At 36.5% G+C, this 23,666-nt stretch overlaps 1 protein-coding gene across 1 annotated transcript in view; it reads right to left on the reverse strand.

The window, feature by feature from the left end:
- The window catches only part of Adamts6 (ADAM metallopeptidase with thrombospondin type 1 motif 6), a 195,745-nt gene that overhangs the window by 140,929 nt on the left and 31,150 nt on the right, over positions 1-23,666 (reverse strand). Inside the window, exons 7-8 of the mRNA XM_057789774.1 lie at positions 6,425-6,468; positions 1,858-1,963 (exon numbers count right to left, since the gene is read on the reverse strand). Of these exons, the coding sequence (XP_057645757.1) occupies positions 1,858-1,963; positions 6,425-6,468 (150 nt within the window). The remainder of the gene's footprint in view (positions 1-1,857; positions 1,964-6,424; positions 6,469-23,666) is intronic.

A 23,666-nucleotide genomic window follows, 5' to 3' on the forward strand; every position in this document is an offset into this window, starting at 1 on the left:
AGATCAAAAACATCAATAATAGCTTATGCTAGCTAGAGAAGATGAGGAGTAAAGAAAACACTCCTTCATTGCTGGTGGGAATGCAAATTTGTACAACCACTTTGGAAATCAGTAGGGTGGAATCTCAGAAAATTGGGAATCAACCTACCTCAGGACCCAGCAATACTACTCTTGGGCATATACCCAAAGGATGCACAGTCATACTACAAGGACATTGTTCAACTATGTTCATAGCAGCATTATTTGTTATGGCCAGAACCTGGAAAAAACCTAGAGATGCCCCTTAACTAAAGAATGGATAAAGAAAATGTGGTACATTTACATAATGGTGTACTACTCATCGTTAAAAACAATGATGTCTTGAAAACTGCATGCAAATGGATGGAACTAGAAAAAAAAATCCTGAGTGAGGTAATCCAGACCCAGAAAGATGAATATGGTATGCACTCACTTATAAGTGGATACTAGCTGTAAAGCAAAGGATAACAAGCCTATAGTCCATAACCCTAGAGAAGCTAAGTAACAAGGTGAACACTAAGAGAAACATATAGATCCCCCTGGGAAGAGGAAATAGACAAGATCTCCATATTTTCCCTTTTTTTTTTTTTTTTTTTTTTTTTTTTTTGGTTTTTCGAGACAAGGTTTCTCTGTGGTTTTGGAGCCTGTCCTGGAACTAGCTCTATAGACCAGGCTGGTCTCGAACTCACAGAGATCCGCCTGCCTCTGCCTCCCAAGTGCTGGGATTAAAGGCGTGCGCCACCACCGCCCGGCCATTTTTAATGTAGTAGATATAACTAGCCCATTGCTAAATGTTAATAACTTCTTGTTTTAGGGGAAAGCAGAAGGAGGTGACTCAAGAGCTAAGCCCGTCAGTAAACAGAGACTCTGGTTTCATTTCACCTCTACTAGAGCATTACTTCGAACCATATTAAGCATTAAGGACAAGCCATCGTCCAGTCTTCAGAACACAAACATCTGAAATACAGGAAACTATTGTCAAAACTCTCCTTTCTCATGAACAGACTTTTACATATACTTTTGTCTGTTCTTTTAAATAATGAGTTTATTGCCATTGGGGGTTGGTTGAAAGTATAGTTTTAAATATTGGCATTGATTTATTTGATTTAAATTAAATAAATATTAAAAACTTAAGGTTCTCCTTAAAAAACAAGGATGAACTCTTACAAGTTTTTGGTGACATGTGAGTTCACCTGACAATACAAGTTTCATATCAATGGCTATGTACACAGGCCTAGAGAAGGCACGCTTTCCACTTCACGAAGGTAAAGCAAATGTTCATTTTAAGGAAGTAGTGTCAATAGTGTAAATAAATACATGTAGCCAGAAATGGTGGCTCATTCTTGTCACTCCAACACTCAGAAGGCTGAGAGAGGAGGATTACCATGCATTCCAGGACAGCCTGTCTAAATCAATGTCAGCCTGGACTACAGAACAAGACTCTGTTCTGAAAAAAAAAATTCTCAAGAAACAATAACAAATATAAAAAATAAACATGCAAAACAAACAAGCATAAGACAAAACATATAAATTACCATTTGAGGAAAAGAGAGAGTGCTTACACAATGGGATTTTATAAGGACCTAGGTGTTGAGAAGACAGCTAAAACTCACTGTTTAAATGCCCATAGCAACATTCAAGTGTGATATGTTTGTCTATTTAACAAGTCTCCAATTCTTATGAAGATTTATCCCAATACCCCAGATGATAACAGTCTCTATTGAAAGCTGTCAAAAAGGTTGTAAAGAAGAATTGAGTTCAGGCTTTCTACACAGTAGTTACAAGTAGTTTCAAGAGTGAAGTTCTACACTTTATTTTGATTTTCTTAAATGCACTCACTTGTGACCAATCTCATGTGCAATGGTAAAAGCTGAACCCAGGCCAATGTCTTCATTAATGCTGCAGCTCCTTTCAGGCTCGCACATTCCAGCCACAGAGGCTAAGCCTGAATAAACAGAAAAAGACACAAAGGGTCAAGCCAAGGTGTTTCAGCCTTTAAAAGCCTATACTTCTAAATGCCTAGATTCTTTTTAATAACCTTCACACACAGAAGGAGCAGTTGGCAAAAGGTTAACTTTCTAGTCATTTGCAAAATCACTGGGGGGAATTTCACTTTGCCGGCTAGACATTAATATTTTTTGAACTACAGTCAGTGCTGGAAAATGTCTAGACTAGGGGTTAGATTTATAAATTTTACTTCTGGTAACTTGGGACCACCTAGTAACTTGAGCCAGAAAAGGGAATTCAAGAAAGCATTTCTATTTTAATATTCTTCAGGCTGTAGAAAGCAAAATATATCCACATTATTTTTCTAAAGAGATCTATTTAAGTTGAGTGGGTTCATAAAAATATACAAGCAATTTTTTAGTTAACAAAAAGGGAATCCCAAATGGTTTTATAAGTGACATTTTTATTTTTACAAAAATAGATGGCTCAAAACAGGGGGAAAAAACTATGAAGGATGAAACTATGAAACTTTTGTACTTTTTTAATATCCCATAATTAGTCCTGATAGCAGCAGTACATATGTATATGTATATATATTTGTGCATTCAGTGTTTTCTACTACCCAATCTCCCTTCAGTGCTTTAGAGTTCTTACTTGTAAAGCAAAACCATGATGTTAATTCGCTGATTTCTCGTGAAATGTTACATTACTTGAGCTATTTCCCCTTGGAAGCTTTAGTATTTACTTCCAAATGAATACCATGCTCTATGGATTATGCTCTATGAATTAGTATAGAATTTGAAATCAGCACTTAGAAAAAAGAATTGTATGAGAAATGAAAAAAGTCATCTGTTATGAGGAAGCAGATGCCAAATAACCCGGGAAGAGATGGTCATTAAAGATGCTGAGGGGAAAGCGATGAGGATATTTTCTGTGCTCTGTTACCATGTTACTGCAGTGTTAAGAACTACCTTCCTTGCAAGGTTACCTCAACTCAATTCAAAGGACATTTACTGAGAGAAACAGGCAATGATCTGCAATGGGTGCAATTTCCCAGTGGCACTAACAGGGAACAGTCAACACTATTCAATTCCTATTTTCTAAAAGGGAAGCTCTAGAAACTATGTTTCCCTGTTCTTTCTGATGTAAGTATTAAGATAACAGCCACACTATAACAAAGTTAAGGTGAGTGTTGGATTTGCTAATACAGCTTTGTCTACTATTTTACAAGAGATGAACAGAAGTTAGAAAGGGGGTTATTTCTGCCTCAGAGTTGTCATAAGCACTGGTGACACCACTGTGCTGACCTCTCATTGGGACCTGAAAAGAAGACAATAAAAAGGACCACTTGGGCAAAAATATATTCATGCTTTGTCTAACCAAAAATATCTTACAAATGTTACTTCTACTTAAAGAACACACACACACCAAACAGAATGAAAACACTACTTGGCCTAAACTATTAGGCTCAATATGGAAGAACATATGGGAAGAAAAAGATAACAAAGAACACTATTTTGTAATACTGTTACTTTTATGAGTTACTTTTACAGGATTACCACTAACAATTATTGACAAAGTAATATTTCTTATATTTCCATAAACTACCCTTTTGTTTTTCTAAAGATGGTGGTGTTGAATTGGGATGTATTTTGTTTGCTTATTTGTTTGTTCTTTATTTGCGTTGTTGGTGGGTTTCTTTTAGTATGTGCTCTATGACTGTATTTTGAATTAAGAATCTGCACCGATACCCCAGTGCAGTTATAAGGACATATTTAGTGAAATCTGGCATAAACTGTTAACAAACAAGAACAACTATAGAAAGGATTTATTTGGAGAGGAACTATTGATTTTTGAAAAATAATAAAGGTAAATCTTAACATAAGAATGAATAAATACTAGCATATTTTTCATTAACTTCCACCATTTTCCAGTTTCCTAACAACTGCTGCTGTCAAAATTCCTATGTGTGATAGTGTTGATCAGGGTGCCATGCCTGTTTGAGTCATTTAGATTTCCTCAGTTTGATACTCAGTTTTCACCCTTAATCCTAATTACCCTTATAATTCAATTAGTCATTAGAGTTATTAATCAAGAGATTATCAAAAAATCCACCTCATCATAAATATCAACACAAAAGATGCTAAAATTGGTTATTGTTTGATTTGAAACTGACATTTCCCACACATAGTCAATACATGTGTCTATATATGCATTTTATTCAGTTTTCAAAAATAATAACTTTAATTTATAAATAATTGAACTTCAAATTACATTTATATGTACCTGGCAATTCATTTATTGACTGTAGGAACAAATGAATCATTAAGGTTACAATATATTATTTTAAAAAATGAACTAATTAGACAGTAAACTATATCATATCATTAGTAATGACAATGGAAGTACTAAGTAGTCCATATTACTCATATCAGAATAAAAGCCTGTCAATGTAAATAGTATGCCTTCAAAGAACAGAATGAGAATGTATATACTTATTTGCTTATATCATATATGCTTGGAAATATAAGCTCCAGCTTATATGTAAACCTGTTTTGAGGCTCTAAAATAGATAAAACACTTAAAGAGATCTATAGAATTTGAACAATAAATAAACCAATTAAATAAAATACTACAGGCAATTCTATATCAAATAATAATGCCTGTTCCTCGGTTATAGTATTAATTTTAAAAGCAATTAAGATTTTTCTTAATTGATTTTAGCAAAATCACTTTAGTAAAAGGGCAGATAGTACTTCTACAGCATAAATAATGAAATTGAGAAACAAGGGGGTTTAAAATACTATAAAACATAACAAACACACTGAAACTGTCAACGCTAGTGTGAATGTCGGGTTTTCTCTGTTGCTCTTAAAACAAAGAAAATCCCAGCATGAGCTAGTTCAGCAAAGAGAGTTCTTTCTGTGATAGGCATTTAACTACAAAATTTTCCATGGTTAATACTAGGCATTGGCTAATTAGCATTTCTCCTCTAGTCATAAATCTTGAACACAGGACAGGAGAAACAGTGTAAAAATGATCAAGAGAAATTCCAGTCATTAAAAGGATGTTTCACTGAACCACCAGGAAGTTGGAAACACTTTTTCCCCTAAGTCTACTTTAATTGGATATTCCCAAATGCTTAGGATATTCACAGAAATTGACTTATTGATTTACAGATAAGATAACTGAGACATGACATATAGAAGTCAAAAAAAAAAACACTGTCTCTTACTTTACTTTAGCTTATGAGTATGTAAAAAGTTTTCATGACACTAAAAATTGTCAAGGGGAAAAAATTTTACTTTAAAAATGTTAGTTGCTTGGTTATTTGGCCTACTGGGAAGCTGCATATTAATTCATTTGTGTTTGCACTTACCTTTCAACCAATATGAAATAATGTTTTGTGACAAAATGTAGGGGAAGCCCCAGCCAATCACCTTGCTTGTAGGGCGGGGTCCCCTGAGGATATTTTTTACTTATAAATATTGCGGGTGTGCTCCCCGCCTTCCCTTCTGTTTTCCTGTTCTCCGCGGGAACCTGGGTCTTGTAAGTCCTTCATTTATTATAATTTCTGTCTGCCGTTCATTTATGCCGTAACAACAAAATAAACTTTTTTTTAAGAATTCAAGATAATTACTGAAATGTTTTTCAAAAAGCAAAAGAAAATTCCTCTGTCTTTCTCCACCTCTGGCTATATTCTTTTATGACATTCTTTGGTAATTGGACTAACTTTTTTTTTTTTTTTTTTTTTTTTGGTTTTTTTTTTTTTGGTTTTTTTTGAGACAGGGTTTCTCTGTAGCTTTGGTGCCTGTCCTGGAACTAGCTCTTGAAGACCACGACGGACTCAAACTCACAGAGATCCGCCTGCCTCTGCCTCCCAAGTGATGGTATTAAAGGCATGTGCCACCACTGCCGGGCTGGACTAACATTTTTTAAAATACCGGAGTTCATGGAAGATACGGTTTTTCAAAATAAAACATACCAAAAGAAGTATAATTCTTTATGCTTCTATTTTAGTATCTCAATTTGTTTGTTTTCTTTCCTTCAAGTCTTGATAACAAAAAGCTTTCATTTGTCTCAAACATCCGAGTTTTGGGTTTGTTTTTTGATTTTGTTTTACAAAATGTATTAGAAAGACAGAAAATATGAAAATGACTTGTAGCTTTAATTTGTAATTACTATCAACTTTTAAATAACCTTCTAAGTTGTTTTCACTCATTCCATTTTCCAGAGAATGCACATCTAATAAAAATTTAATTTTTTTCACTAGAATGGGAAGAAAAATTTGTTTCAAGCAAATTATATATGCAAGAAAGGTTATGTTTAAAAATTTTACGGGCAATTTCCCATGTAACAAAAAAAAATTAACCCAATTAATAATAATTAAGAGTATCATCATTGCCTGAAAAAGACATCTAAACTATCCTTTACTCAAACAAAACAAAACAAAACTTACCCAATGTTCCACAGGGCTTATTTTTATAAGTGCAGATATCATATCTATGGAGGAGAAAAAAAAGATAAATTTTGTAGAATATTTGTATATTCCTTGCATTTCTTTTTTGGAGTTCTGTTTGTTCAGATCAAAATGGAAGTAATTATTTGCAGCCAGCTGGAGTACTGCATGACCAGCCCTAAGGGTAAGGCAGACTGCACACACTCACAGTTCTACCTACAAATCAGTAGGATTCCTTCCAGCAAAAAACCAGAGAATTCGATTAAATTATCACATTGTTTTCAATAGCTCATCTACAGGCTGCTACTGCTTCTCCTTCATTGAGTGGGTTTTATTATTAATAATAATCTCTTTGATCCTGCTAGACTGCTAGAGTACTTTCTTGCTATAGCCATAGACTCTATGTCTCTAGCACTATTTGAAGTTCTTTCAACACTACACAGGTACTTGTCTTTTAAAAAGACAGTGTAATACATCGACAGGAAATAAATCAATGTTATATTTTATTCCTAATTGTACAGTAGAATTTAAATGGTGAAAATACAAAAATTTTAAGTGACTTAAATAGATAAATAAATTCTGAATAGAATGTTTTCTTAATGTTAGACTCTACTGCTAGGCTGCATCAGAACTTGACAGAAAAGATATTAAAGAAATGCTACAAATTTTAAAATACATTACATTGGAGATGTTAAGTCAAAATTGATATGTTTATGTTACTTTATTATTATCCCTTAGAATCCTGTTTTCTTTCTAATGAGAGACAGAAAGGGATTGGATCTGGATGGGAGAGGCAGGAAGCAACTTGGAGGAGTAGGGAGAAAGGAAACTATAATCAGGAAATATAATGTAAGAAAAAAAACTACTTCAATAAAAGGGGGAAAAGTACCAGAGAATATATACTGAATGTTATAATCAATTTATCTTGTGATCACTATGTTACATATTATAATATAGACATAATTCATTCTATAAATATTCAAGTTGATTTAAACAAAGTCATTTCATGAGTTATACAGACATATATATGTTTAAATGGAATTTACTTCCAAATCCCGAAGTACCATTCACACCTTTGCTAAAACTGAGCTGCCTAAGAATGCATTTAAACTGTAATCCACCAGTTTTCCATTTCTTTATTCTTCTACAATGACTCTACTTTCAAAGAAGAAAGCATACTTTCATCACACATCCCAAATTTTGTTAAGATGCATTGACTACAGATATCTCCAGAACATAAAACAAAGGGGTAATACAAGAAAGAATTGACTCTAGGAAACACAGTAAGAGCTAAGCAAGGAAATTGGAGGGAAAAAAATCTTTATTTCACCTTGGGAAGGCTCTGAAACTTTCTGAATGTCTTCCTGTTACAGGTTAATCTAAATATCTCACAATTTTGGAATTCAGAAATGGAATATTTTCATAGAAAGTATTAATATGTTAAAATAAAGTCATGCTGGTAACTGACAGACAATTTATGCCATAAGAAATAATGTAGCAATGATGACCAATTCAAACAATTAGATTACGAGATCAACACTTTCCTAATTGGATGAGCAGAGATACATATTAAATTAAATTTCATTTAGGAGTCAGTTAACAAAAAAATTAAATGATGTGTAACTGTGCATTTTAAATTTCATATATAAAATACTTATACTTTTAAGTCACTAAAGAGACAGTATCATTGTTATATATTGCTTATATACTTTAATGAATATTGTAAAAACTTTCAAGTTTCAGATATACCTCATTCAGTTTCTGATACTGGGGAAAACACACATGCACTTGCATACATGTGCATGCACTAACATGAATGCACACACACACACGCATGCTCACATGTAAATGTGTGTGTGCGCGAGCACACACACATAAAATTTATGTACTCTCTTGCTTCAGTAGGACCTGGGAAAAAATAACAGACTAGAGAAAGAATGTACTTTTTTGACTCTCAGGATCCTTTAAACAAATCAATATAAATCCTAACTAACATGATGCAGCAGGAGCCCTGAACTGCAATTAGAAAAGGTCCTTTAAGAGCTTGGAGGAGAGCTTGGTCACTAAACTGCTTGTCAGGCAAGCATGAGGACTTAAGTTTAAATACTGAGCACCTATGCCAAAAGTCACTGAAGGGAAGCAGAGGCAGAAGCACAAGGAGCTGAATTTGATTCCCAGAACCCAGGTAGCACTGGTGAGGAGAGAACAAGCAAATTGCTGGGCCTTACTGACCAGCCAGCCTGGTTCACTTGGTGATTTCAGGCCTGTGAGAGACCCTGCCTCATGGATAAGGTGGATAGTGCTTGAGGCTATTCTCTGGGCTCCACATGAAAACATCACCACACACATACCTATGTGCACCCAGGCACATGTGAACAAACAAAAAATAACAAACATGATCATTAGATAATCCATATGTGCTGCATAGTTTTATGTCAACTTGGCATAAGCTAAAGTCATCTGAGAAGAAATCTTGTGTCTCCATAAGATCAGGTGGTAGGCAAGCCTGTAGAGTATTTTCTTAATTAATGGGTCAGGGCCAAGCTATTGTGGGTGGTGCCATCCTTGGGCAGGAATCCTGGGTTCTATAAGAAAGCAGGCTGACCAAGTCATGAGGAGCAAGCCAATAAACAATAAACCCCATGGCCTCTGCATCAGCTCCTGCCTCCAGGTACTTGCCCTGTTTGAGTTCCTGTCCTGGCTTCTTCAATGATGGACTACAGTGTTGAAGTGTAAGTCAAATGAACCCTTTTCCCCACAAGTTGCTTTTGGGTCATGATATTTCATGGAAATAATAGAAACCTTAACTAAAGTGGGGTGTGGTGGCTATAATACCAGCACTTCAGAGGCAGAGGCAGGTGGATCTCTGTTAAAGGACAGTCTGATCTACAGAGCAAGTTCCAGGACAGTCAGTACTACACAGAGAAAACCTGTCTTGAAAAACCAATATAAATAAATAAAAAAGAAAAGAAAAAGCCTAGGTTGCCATACAAACCCTAGTGCTTGTACAAAATCAAAGTTCTAGTTTGGAGGTAAGTAATGCATTTGGGTAAGGAATTCATTTGCTACCATTCTTTCACCCCAATTCATGAGGATAAACTGACTGAGCAAAATAAAAAGATATACGGATGAGTATCTGTGACTCTGTAACATTGGTACATTTCTGTTACAAATATTTTTGACTATTATTTTTTGTCCGCACAAGTATCAGAAGGAACTGACATCTGACAATGTTGTATTTTGAGGTTTGTGAAATACAGCACTGCTTTACAATGATAAAAACAACTACACTGTAAAACCCAATGTTTGTACCCATGTGCCTGGACTGCTCTCAGCCTTGGCCAAAGACACTGCCTTTTACAATGAACAGCAGCCAATGGAAAGATGTGTACCTGGTTCAAGTGCTTAGAAAAGGAGAATGGCGGCTCAGCCCTAAATGGGACATAACCACTACCAACCAAGGCTCAGGAAACAATGACAAAAGAAAAGGCAGAAAGAATATAAGAAATGGAGGACGAAGAACGGTGCTGTGAAATGTTTTTCCAAACATGACAACGCTATTGTGAGCATGAACTCTCTAAGTCATGTATAACTAACTCGTGCACATCATTAGTTGTCTAAGTCATTATGTGTATGGGACAAGGAATGTATGTCTTCTGTGTTCACAGCTCCTGGAGCTGGAGTTACAAAGAGTTGTGGGAACTGGAAATTAAACCCTGCTTCTCTGGAAAAGCAGTATGAGCTTGTAGCCACAGAGCCTCATCTTTCCAGCACCACTCACGGCTTCCTTGTTAGTTCTGTATATGCCATTCTGCTACTAAAAAATAGAATTCTATCTAAAAATATAAACAATGTACTTTAGAATTCAAGAAATAATCTTGTTTCAGTTTACCTTTTTAGGATTATTTATTACTCCCCAAACTTATGTCTACTTCTACCAAATATACTCACTATCCAGTCACCATAATCTAAAAAGATTTTGTATTTCCTTATATCCACAAACAGTTCATAAAAACCTCTTCTCCCATTTCTTCTGTGAAACTCTAGATATCAATTAGGTTCACTTCAAATACTTTATCCTTCAAAAACTAAGAAATAGCACATCTAACTACTACAGCAAGCATGTGCTTGTTTGCTTTCCTTACTACAGCAAGCATGTGCTTGTTTGCTTTCCTAAACTCCAGTAACTCATCCTCACAGATACAGTCAACAGTATTTAAAGAATATAAAATAATAACCAGACAAAGAAGGAAAGTAGGATCCGAGGAAAAATATGTTAAATAAAACAACAAAAACAATGGCAATAAGTTTGACTTTAATTTTAAAAGAAAAGTACACTTATTTTTGTGTATATGTGTCTATTAATATGTGATAATGAACATATAAATTTCATAGTTTATACAAAGACCTATATGTCATTGTAACTGCATATAATTTTTATTGGCCAATTATATCTTATTAAGGCTGCAGGAAAGTAAAATCAATTACTGTTTGTTATAGTCATGGTGAAATACAAAGACCAAATAATTGTACAGATTAATGGAACAGTGCAGACAGCACTATCAAATGTGCCACAAATCCACATCCTCTCTCTCTTCACATGTGGAGAGCTCATCAGCACAGATACTATGGTGTGTGGAGTTCTTTAGCATTGAATTTCATGAGCACTCAGAAGACAAACTGCATAGTGTTTCCTCAAAACAACTTTGAAGTTATCTACTTCTTGTAAGCTGCTAAAAATGCATACATGATACTATAAATTTCTTATAAGATACTTCATCATTAGTATTTGGAAAACGTTATTTTTATTTTCCATCATGTCAGCTTTCTTGAGAACTTAACTGAATTTTGTGGATCCCAATAGTGGAGGAGAATAAACTGTCCAGAAACTTTCAATATGAATTCCATAGTTGGGGGATGGTAGGCCCTAAACACTAACACTGCAAGCTGTAGAATAAATAGAAGATCAGAATGAATAACTTAAAATACTTTATACAAACATGAAGTGGGTTTTGTTTGGACCCTAAATTTGTATAAATTTACAATCCATTCTGATCCAAAATTCCTCTTTGTAAGATGTACAATTACAATGAATGTCTCGGTATTCCAAAGGCATTTAAAAGACACCAATATCATCTACCTTTAAAAAAAAGTTTTAAATTCATAAAGTCTGGTACAAAAAGTTCAGCACCAACACCACTTCATAGGACAGGCACCTCACTTTCAATCTAGAACACCCAAATTGTTTTCGTTTCTACACCACTGCAACTAACAATCCTGCCAGACTACACAAAACTGTTCAGTGGGTTTTGTCTGATGTGGAAAAAAAAAAAAGTCCAAAGGGACTAGGAGGTGCCACCAAATGCATGCCACGATAAGATCTAAACTGGCTTCACTACAAATTACTGCCTTCGCTCAGCACATCAATTGCTTCAGTTCTTTATCTTGGTGTAAGAACTGTTTTATCCAGTTAATTTAAAATTCATTGCAGAGGTAAGGGTGTGGGAGGAATTAACTACATTATATTTAAGGGAATCGTCGTGATAGGAACTTTCTGAAGAGTCAGCCTATATAACTACAAGCTTTATTGCGCAGTGATCATCAGGTCATAACATGAAATTGTGTATGACTAAAAGAATGTGAAGCTAGCCTGTCAGATTTGAATTCTAATTCTGGTGCTGCCAATAACTGAATATAAGCCGTCTTCCAAATCATCTCACTGTGCCTTAATTTTCCTGTCCTGTCTGGCCTCGAACTCACAGAGATCCGACTGCCTCTGCCTCTCAAGTGCTGGGATTAAAGGTGTGTGCCAGCACTGCCTGACCAGATGGAATATTCTTAATCAACACAAAAGCACTTAGCTTTTAAAACAGTGTAATCTCATTATTGCTGTTCTAAAAAGAAAGAATACTGGCAAAATTAAATATATAGAGACTCTATCATAATACATTGTCTTTTAGAAAACTGTTATGTTTGATTAAGGCAAATATAAATACCTCCTAAACATGGAAAGTAGTATGATGTGGAAGAATGTACTCTGGAGTCAGGAGATTTACCATTTATTAATTATATGCCTCAGATAATATTAGAGACAATTTTAAGAATCTGTATTAGGGAACTGTTCTAAGGTCCTCTTTAGAAGCACTTGACAGAAGGTAATATTTTCTGTAGTTAGTTCAACTAAGTCCTTCCTATAGGTAAGATGAAGGGTATCACATGAGAGAACATACCAGTGTCTTGACCTATAACTGCTACCCTTGGCTGTAGATTTTCAGAACGTAAGGTTTTATATGATCATCTATTTTCAGTAAATGAGTAAGACTACAGAATCAAATGCTAACAAATAAATTCTTGGCTCTAGTTTTCAACATCATAATCATCAAATGAAATTTTAAAACTTTCTTTTTGAAATACCAAAAGCAAAATGATTCAAAATTTAGTATGCACAATCTTGGGAATTAAGTAGAATTGGGCCTGGTCATTACTTTGATAAGAAAAATGCTAACAAAATCTACTAACAATATCTGATTCCTGCCAAACAGGAAAAAGTAAGTAACAGTATTCCTGGCAGAGGAGGAAGCCAATACTCCAACCACTACTTGATGTTCAGCTTTGTGGGCTTGCGTTCCATACAAAAGGGACAAGAGTCTCACCTATGTGTGGTTTCCTCAGGATCAGTGCTCCTAACACTATCATCTTACTGATCCCGTATCCTCAGCAGACATGGTTTTAAAGTTCAGACTGAACTGTTACTGAAGTCTAACTCAATCCATGGAACTGCTGTTCACATAGTCAGAACAAACTCCAGATACTTTCCCACCCCTACATTCAGTAGCAGAGCTACTGCTCTGCTCCATAAACACTGTTGGTCCTGAATGACTTTCAGAGAAAAACCAAAAGGAAAATAAATTAAAGCAGTCAACCCAAAAGTCAAGAAGGCATGGGTAACAACCAAGACAGAGTCTCTCCTTTCTAAGCACCTATTCCAAGAAAAAGAATGGGGAAAGAAATTATTTTTAAAATAGGCCAGTTACTTTACAAGACACAGCAAGAGGAGAGATATGTGTTGCATCAGAGTTCTTCAAAATAGTACAAGACAATCATAGAGTTGCACTAAAATAAATACCCCATGAACAATTTGAACTAAAAACTTAAAAAATCTAAGTAACAATTATATTCCTTATTTTATGTTGAACAAGATACTGCTAAAAATAAGTGCCTTAAAAAATGAATTGATTACTGTGGCAATGGGGGGAATCCCACATTAACCTTAAAGAACACACTGTTTAAGTTAGAAAAGGCCACTTTTAATGACAATCCAAACTCAAAGACTTAATTAAAAATATATATGTATATATCTTGCATTTATGATGGGCAAAGTCTAAACGATGTGGTTAATGCTAAAATTTATCTGATTTTCCCATACATACAATTAGCTTTTCAATGTTCTCTCAGCCCTCACCTCTCAGTGCTCTCTAGAAACTACCTTTGATGGTGCAGCTCACTTTACTCAAGATCAAAGCAGTTTGCGGCAAGGCAGAAAGACCATTCTTTTCATTTCAACCTTAAACAACTTCATAACAATCTTCTGAGTAGCTGAGGCTTATGTTCTAAATGAACACAACTTAACTTTTGCCCAGTCCTGCTCGTTTCCCTCCTCCTACAGCTGTAAATACTCAGAGTTCTCACAAAGACTTGCATTGTTAATCTTCTGTTTGGGGTAAAAGTAATTTGGAACTATCATAAGTAAATCAAGCAAATACTATATACACAACTGTCTTAGTTAGGGTTTCTATTGCTTTGATGAAATACCATGATCCAAAATCAATTTAGGAAGGAAAGGGTTTATTTGGCATGCACTTCCACATCACAGTCTGTCAATGAAGGAAGTCAAGATAGGAACTCAAACAGGGCACAAGAACCTGGAGGCAGGAGCTGATGCACAGGCCATAGAAGGTACAGCTAGTACTGGCTTGCTCCCCAGGGATTGCTCAGCCTGCTTTCTTATAGAACCCAGAACCACTGGCCCAGAGATGGCACCACCACAATGGTCCCTCCATCAGTCACTAATTAAGAAAACGCCCTACAGGCTTGCCTATAGCCAAATCTTATAGAGGCATATTCTTTCTTTCTTTCTTTCTTTCTTTCTTTCTTTCTTTCTTTCTTTCTTTCTTTCTTTCTTTCTTTATTGTTTTCTAGTTGAAACCTTGTTTTCTTGCTTTCTAATTGAAACAAACTATCAATTTCCATTTTAAATATCAATCCCAGTTTCCACTCCTTCCCCTCCTCCCATTCCCTCTACCTTTCCCTCACACCGTTCCCCATCCACTCCACAGAGAGGGTACCTTGAGGTACAAGGCTCTCTCCATTGTATCTAGGCTGAACAAGGTATGCATCCAAAGAGAACAGGTTCCCAAAATTCAAGTACAAGCAGTAGGGATGAATCCTGGTGCCACTGCCAGTGTCCCCACAGTCTGCCCCAGCCATATAACTGTCACCCACATTCAGAAGGACTAGTTTGGACCTATGCTGTTTCCCTCCCTGTCTGGCTGGAGTTGGTGAGCTCCCATTAGCTCAGGTAAACTGTTGTTGTGGGTGTCCCCATCATGGTCTTGACCTCTTTGCTCATATTCTTATTCCTCCCACTCTTCAGCTGGACTTTGGGAGCTCAGTCCAGTGCTCTGCTACAGGTCTCTACCTGTTTCCATCAGTTGCTAAATGAAGGTTCTATTTAAGATATTCATTAGTCTGACTATAGGGCAAGGCCAGTTCGGACACCCTCTCCTCTATTGCTTAGGGTCTTAGCTGGGGTCATCCTTGTGGATTCCTGGGAATTTCTCTACTGCCAGGTTTCTTGCTAGCCCCGTAATGGCTCCCTCAATCAAAATATCTTTTTCCTTGTTCTAATCTGTCTTTCCTCCATCTTGACTATCCCATTCCCTCAAGTTCACTTCCCTGCCCCCATCCCCTTCTCCCCTCGTCTTCCCCCACCCCCATGCTCCCAATCTTGTCAGGCGATCCTATTTCCCCTTTCCAGATGGATCTATGTATGTTTTTCTTAGGGTTCACCTTGCTACCCAGTTTCTCTAGGAATATGAACTATAAGCTCAATATCCACTGCTTTACAGCTAGTATCCACTTATGAGTGAGTACATACCATGTTCATCTTTCTGGGTCTGGGTTACCTCACTCAGGATGTTTTTCTCTAGTTCCATTATTCGCATTGGAGGCATTTTTAAAATTGAGGTTTGCTCCTCTCAAATGACTTCAATTTGTGCCAAGTTGACATAAAACAGGCCAGCCCAATAATCAATCACACAAAACTCCATAGAGATCATGCTATCCAAATAGCTTGGGACTAGAAACATTGAATTTCTGAGATTTTCAATTTTGGAGGATCTGAATATACAAAATGAAATATCTTCAGATGTGGCATCAACTTAAACACAAAATTCACTTTATGCTTCATCACCAAACCTATGAAAACATTATCTCTAAAAGGTCATTTTCCAGGAAGAAAAACCAATTATTCTATCTTTTCAGGCATTCTATTTGTAAGGCAAACTCAGTCATACATTTTTACATATTATTCCTGGAGCACTAAGCACAAGAGAGTCTTGCCTTCAAGGTACCTTTGCTATCCTTTCTATATAAATCCCAAGGTCCTCTGCAATAGAAGGTATTAATCTCTTTAACAGCCACTGTCCTTCATTGGTACCTGCTTTATTCACATCTACCCTGTCTACAACTTTGACACACTCATGCTCCTTTCCTTACCAAATGGTACAACTTTCACATCTTTCTGTTATTTTTGGCTTTAGATTCTTGCTATAAATCCAGCTAAAATCAGCCAGTAATAATTGCCATAGCCTAGAAGCTATGCTGTCTTGAAAGTTTCTCCACCAAATAAATTAGTCCATTACTTGCAGATTCAACCTCACTCTAATTTTTAAGAAATTGGAAGAATGTAGCTAGATTCTTTGTTTAAATGCAACACGCATGGCCTCTAACCAATTTATGATAGGGACCTGTGTCTCCTTCTACGACTTCATGAGCACAGCCTTTACCATTTACGTATGCAACATAAACTCCCATCAGTTTTCTAGGAATTGTCTAGCTCACAGTCCTAAACTCCACACTCATCCCACAAGTTAATTCCAAAATCCTACATGCCCCATCATCAGTTTGAGCACAGCAACAAACCTATTTCTCAGTACTAACTTTCTATATTAGTTATGTACTCCTGCTGTGACCAACACATTATAGAAGCAACGTGATGGAGAAAGATTTCGGCAGGTGACTCCAATCTATCCTAATGAAGGAAGAAATAGAAAGTGCAAGTCAGTGGGAGAGTGAGGAAGTGAGGAAGAAACTCCCGACATTTTGGCAGACGTGAAGGAGAAGCTCCTGACATCTCAGCAAACCAGGAAGCTGAATATTAAATCAGAAGAAGCAGGACTATAATCCTCAAGATCCGCCTCCAAGAGTCTGCTTTTACCATAGACACCTTACATCCTTATGGTTCTAAAACTTTCTAGAACAGTGCAACCAATTCTGAATCAGATTTAAACTTTATCAGCTGTCAAATTTAATTTGAGATGTTTTAGCTGACATTGGGTCATTGGGTTGCATTCCCACACAAAACTGCTCAAAGATTTTTATTATAGTTTTAGTAATTCAAACAGTATTGTCTACACTACTTGCAGAACTTTTTACAAAATAAAAATTTGGCAAAAGTTCACAAACAAAACAAAGCAAAATCCCCAAACCCTCAGAGCTTTTCTACATATGAGAACCTGGCACTTCATTTTATGTCTATTTCCACACACACTGTTATTACCTGACATCTGAGCCACAACTGCCTCCTGCTTTAGGGTATGTTTATAATTAGGTCTGGATGATGCTTCCCTTTGCCCTTTACAGATATTTCTTAAGCTTCAACAGTTAGTTGCTGTGTCAGTCCTAAAACAGACTTTTATGGACCAAGTCATATCTGAGAACTTTTGTTTGTTGTTCTCCGACATGGTTATTAGTCTTATAGTGTCTATAACAAAATATGTTATATGCAAGGATAACTTAGAAACAACTGAAATCTATTCCTCATATTATGGAATCACAGAAGTCAGATCCAAGTACCAACATTTGGGATCTGCTGTGGGCTCTCTGCTGCAGAAATGCAACATTCTTATTGTATACTTACACAGTCAAATGGTAAAAGAGGGTACCAACTTCCCTTTAACTCTTCTGTAAAGGAAGCAATCTTATTCATGAGGCTCTGATCTCAATAATTACTTCTACTATTATGAATTACCTATGGGAATATGTCCCTCTTCTTAATACCATCATCCTGGTAATTAGATATTGGCATATACATTCTGGGGAAGTGGTGGATAAAAAATATCCAGATTATATTACAATATATATTTTATGTAGAGTTCATATTAATAAATATTAATAATAAATGTATATTTCTTCTCTTGTTCCCTTTTCATTCTTAGAATATAAATTCCACCAGTAAGACTGCAAGGAGGTTCTAGTGTCTGGCACAAAATAACTTCCAACAAATATTTGAACACCAGTGACTACAAGCTTAACTCAGATAGACCTAAGTTTGAAGAGTAGATCTGTGATTTTTTTTTTGTTTTGTTTTTAAACATAGGTGACCAAAAGTTTCCTTTATGCCATACATTTCTCAAAAGTGAGGTGAGATACGATGACCGCATAAATTACAACACTACTATGGCTTTACATGAAGGAAAATACTCAAAGTGCTTAGCGAACTTCTGGGGCAAGATCCTGTATTAGGAGCTGTCCCTGCTTCTATGAGATAGAAGCCTTGGGGGTGGAGAGCCTCTATTCCAAGGAGAAAATAAACAGAACAATGTGGGGAACCTCAGTAGAAGTGATAGGACAGTCATAGCATGGAAAACTAAAAGATTACACAGCTAAAAGCAGAAGCTCCAGGCTGGGTTCCCGTAGAGAAGGAGCTAAAACTATGCCCACAGTTTCACTACTGGTGAGAATCAAGCCCTCAAGAGAAGGCTTCACAATTAAAGGACTCCCAAATAAAATTAGAAGAGAGGGGCTGGAGAGATGGCTCAGAGGTTAAGAGCACTGGTTGCTCTTCCAGAGGTCCTGAGTTCAATTCCCAGCAACCACATGGTGGCTCACAACCATCTGTAATGAGAGCAGGTGCTCTCTTCTGGCCTGCAGGAATACATGCAGGTAGAACACTGTATACATAATAAATAAATGAATTTTAAAAAAAAATAGAAGAGAAACTCACCTCAGAGGTGCAAACCATGCACAGAAGTATATAAAACATGAAAAAGAAAGGCAAAACATTCTTCCAAAAGATCCTAATTCTTCACTAACAACTCTAAAATACAAAATGGATGAAATAAAAGACAAGAAACTTATAACCATAATTGTAAAAACTGTCTGAGCCTTCAAAGAAGATTCAAACAAGGTGACCAAAAAGGAAGTGAGTTGAAGACTTGTATAAGAAAGTTAGCAAAAATGAATGAAAAAAACTCATCAACAAGATTTAGAAATTCGGCAAGGAAACTGAGATTGTGCGTGGTGAAGGAGGACTAGTATGTTGGGAAAGTAAGACTCAGTAAGTCAAGTAAACAGTGGAACAGATCAAAGCACACTGACTGCGAAGAACAAATTAAAAGTAAAATAAACATACTTGCTAACTTTTCATTAATATAAGCTTGCATCTCTAAGTGCTGTTATTCAATACATTGGGAAAAGGTAGCATGTGGCAGAGGCCACTCATATCTTTGAAAATCATAAAATAGAGATCTCTAGTCAGAAATAAAAACAAATTAGCCACTCCAAAACCCACCCCCAATAACCCACTTCTGCTATCACGCCTATATGTACCTCACAACCTCCCCAGAATGTTCTCACAACCTCCCCAACATGTCGAACACATGCGCTCAGGGAAGAATACTTTGCACCAAATCGTAAATAACATAGCACCTTTTTGAATGTGTAATCAGAAATACTTTCCCTTGACTTAATGAATAGATAATTCTCAAAACCTAGACTTAGTTTTTGAGATTACAGTCTTCCTTTGATTTTCACAAAGAATTTGCTTTGTAACTTCATGTTAAATATTAGTTTCAAAAAGTAAAATGCATATAAAATTATTTTGCACATACACACACACACACATGGAGAGAGGGGGGAGTTTCTGAAACTTTTGATACCAGGGCTCATTATTCCTAAATATTTTCAGAATAAATCTCTTCCTTTGGGCATATTTTCTCATATAGTCACAGAAAAATCACTCATGTTTACAATATGTTTATCTAACCCACCTTCCAATTCTGTCATTTGACCTGAGGATGTCCTTTTACTTCTTCTAAAACAGAATTCAGCATAGGGTAGATACTACATTTAATAATCATCTTTCTCTTTTTCTTTTTTGTTTCCTTCTTTTTTTGTTTTTGATTTTGCCTTTCAATACATGGTCTCTGTGTGTTCCCTGGTTGGCTGTCCCGGAAGTCACTTTGTAGACCAGCCTGGTCTCAAACTCTTACTTATGAACATGTATTATATGTGTAGTTTTATATTCATAATTTTAACATTTATGCCTATGTGAATTTAATTATCCAAAAACTTATGATTTCTTAAGGAACATTAGCACATTTCATCAGCTAGGCAGAGCTGCACAATTTTCAAAATATCTCCTATATAAATACCACTCTGTTAAAAACTTAGCATGCTGGGAAAAAAGAATAAACATCTTTATTATCTGTGAGCACATAGATGATTCTCCAAACATGAACTTCTGAAGTGAAATAAGTGAGATTTCAAGGAAAGTTGAGACTTTTCTTCCTCATTATATGTCAAATAATCTCTCCAAAAATGAAGAAAAAGCAATTTGGAAAGCAATTTTGTTACTGTTAGTAAGTTTTTATTTTTGCCTTATTTGTATATAACATAAAGATACAAACTTACAAAAGAAAAGGGAAAGCAAACAGTTCTCCATGCAGTCCTGGAGAAAGTCAGGCTAACATGGTGATGGGAATAATCATTATTCGTGTACAAAAGTGCTCACAATAACATGGGCTCCCATACAAGTGACTCACCACTGAAGGAGTGTGTTTAATCCTTAAGAGTTATGACAAGTCTGTAATGGTAGAGGAAGTAATTCCTATGCCAAAGAGAAGTTCTGCTTCTTTCTTTTGGGATACTGGCTATTATTTCCTCTGTGTAAGGAACTAGGTAATTGCCCTAAGACATGCAGAGAAAGTCTAAACTAGCCTACATAGAGAAACAATGTTAGCAGGATAAGATGCCTTATTGCCCAGCTCCTACAGTTCCCCGTTTTTTCATCTCAAGTCAGGGTATAGGTGTAATTACATTGGAGTCCTGGGCAGAACTGCTCAAATCAGCACTCCCTAACTTCACTACCAAGAGAGAGCATGAGCAATAATAAAAATAATGGTCATTGTTTTAATACACTAAATTTTAATATGAGTTGCTATGAAGCAATAGATAAATGCTGTAGGACAATGGTCTTGTACCCTGTAAAGATTTGTCACTTGTACAAATCTTGTATTGGCCAGTAGCCAGGCTGGAAGTATAAGTGGGGTGACCTGAACAGGAGAATTCTGGGAAGAAGAAAGGCTCAGTCTGCAGTCATCACCAAAGGCAGAGGAAGCAAGATGAGAATGCCTCACTGATAAAAGGTACCAAGCCACATGGCTAACACAGAAAAGAATTATGGGTTAAGATGTAAAAGTTAGTTAATAAGAAGCCTGAGCTAATAGGTCAACCAGTTTATAATTGATGTAGCCCTCTGAGTGTTTTTTGGGGACTGAACAGTTGCGGGACTGGGAAGAAACCTCTATCAACAGATAAAGAAAATGTAGTAGCATTGCAGACAGTGAATGTCATGGACTGAGATGACAAAAAGTGCTCAGGTAAGGAAGCAAACATATGGAACTCATCATCTTTACTCAGTCAAGGGGTGGAGTTATAATGATAAGTATCTGCTCAGCATGCATGAGGTCCTTAGTTCACTTCTAAGTACTAGAAAATGATAGTGATAGTAATGCTTATTCATGTTTCAGCAGGGATTTCACTTTTTTCAATCTCAATTTTTTTTATTTTATTTATTTATTTATTTATTTATTTATTTTGGTTTTTCGAGACAGGGTTTCTCTGTGGTTTTGGAGCCTGTCCTGGAACTAGCTCTTGTAGACCAGGCTGGTCTCGAACTCACAGAGATCCGCCTGCCTCTGCCTCCCAAGTGCTGGGATTAAAGGCGTGCGCCACCACCGCCCGGCTCAATATCAATTTTTTAATCAATCTAATACAAAACCCAAAGCAAAAAAAATTCATGAAGCATGAGTGATAAAACTCAGTGCTGAAAGAGTGAACAGCACTGAGTAGGGCTATATTTTCAATATTTGGACCTATCTACAAAGTTCCAGAGGCTTAGTTTCTGATGTAGCCTTTCTAATAATGATATTACATGGCATAGATTTGTCATCTAATAATTTATGGAGTATTCAGGTACACAATTTAATTTGATCATATAAATAACCCTATGAAGTCTCATAGGGTCTCATAGAGTCTTATGTGGACAATGAGAGCTGACGAGAGGCCAAGGAGAATGGCACAGGAACTTTCATCTGGCGATGGATCAAGAGAGAGACAGAGACCCAATTTGGATCAACCGTCTGAGCTCTTAAGGTCCAAATGAGGAGCAGAAGGAGGGAGAACATGAGCAAGGAAATCAAGACCACGAGGCGTGCACCCACCCACTGTGACAGTGGAACTGATCTATTGGGAGCTCTCCAAGGCCAGCTGGACTGGGACTGAATAAGCATGGGTTGAAACTGGACTCTCTGAACAAGGCGGACAATGAAGGCTGATGAGAAGCCAAGGACAATGGCACTAGGTTTCGATCCTAATACATGAACTGGCTTTGTGGGAGCGTAGCCTGTTTGGATGCTCACCTTCCTGGACCTAGATAGAAGTGGGAGGACCTTGGTCTTCCTGTAGAGCAGGGAATTTGGACTGCTCTTCAGTATCGAGAGGGAGGGGGAGTGGACTAGGGGGAGGAGAAGTGGAGTGGGGATAGGGGGAGGGGAGCGGGGGAGGGGGCAATATGTGGGAGGAGGGGGAGGGAAATGGGAAACGGGGAGCAGTTGGAAATTTTAATTAAAAAAGAATAAAAAAAAAGAAGTAAAACTGAGTCAAAGAAGTTACATGACTTGTACAAGATTGAAAAACTTGGAAGAAAAGTGTTTAATCTGCTCAAGCAAAAAACTTGAATTGTTAGCCCTAGCTGATGGCTAAGATCTAAGAATGTACATATAAAACAAGGTGGTATATCAGAACTAATAATTACTAATCATGTAATACATGTACAAGTGGATCACAACAGATGTATAATAAAAGTATGTTCCAAAGTGTATAATAAATAACTAGACAACTAATTAATAGTTTGCTCCAGAGTTCTGAACTTTTTACTTTAAAAATACCTTCCTTTGAGAATCTTGTATTTTTATTATACTCTAGATAATCACCAAGGGCTATTCTAAGGACTAATCTCAGGTGTCTTGTAATCTCTTAAAGTTAAACAAAGTAGGTGCTATTTCAAAGTCTTTCAATTTGATTTAATGAATAGCAAGCATCTCAGATCCACAGGGAGAAATTTTCTAGCACAACCTCCCCAGCTATCTTTTGAAAAAGAAAGTTAGCATATGCATCAAATGGAGTTCTTGCTGTGCTCCAAGTATTGCTTATTGGGAATGATATGTGTTGCTATTGTCTTTTGGTCTACACAAATATATATATGGTTTTAAGAGCTCCCTGCCCTGTGCTTTTCCATTAACCACGTCTACCCAAACACTGGAACAGTTCCATCTCCTTTTAACAACTTCCCATTAAACCTCATGGACCATATCCTGTACTTAATGGGCTGTTAATATTTTAAAGCTTCTGTCCCTCTACTGTAAATCCCTGGTCCCCATTGAAATGTTGAAAACACATACAAAAGGATTTTCCCAGTGGAAACAAGGAAATCACACAACTCACATTTTGACAAACAGTAAACTGTCCATTAATAACAGATGCTGTAATATCAGTGCAGCATGCAGTAACTATGACAGCTGTGTATCAGAACACATTGACTATCGCTGGGCACATGCAGACATTTCACTGGCTTCAAGCCACATACTTGTCACAAAGCACTTGTTTACTCATTAACATG

Source organism: Chionomys nivalis, chromosome 15 (assembly GCF_950005125.1).
Source record: "Chionomys nivalis chromosome 15, mChiNiv1.1, whole genome shotgun sequence".
Lineage (NCBI taxonomy): Eukaryota > Metazoa > Chordata > Mammalia > Rodentia > Cricetidae > Chionomys > Chionomys nivalis.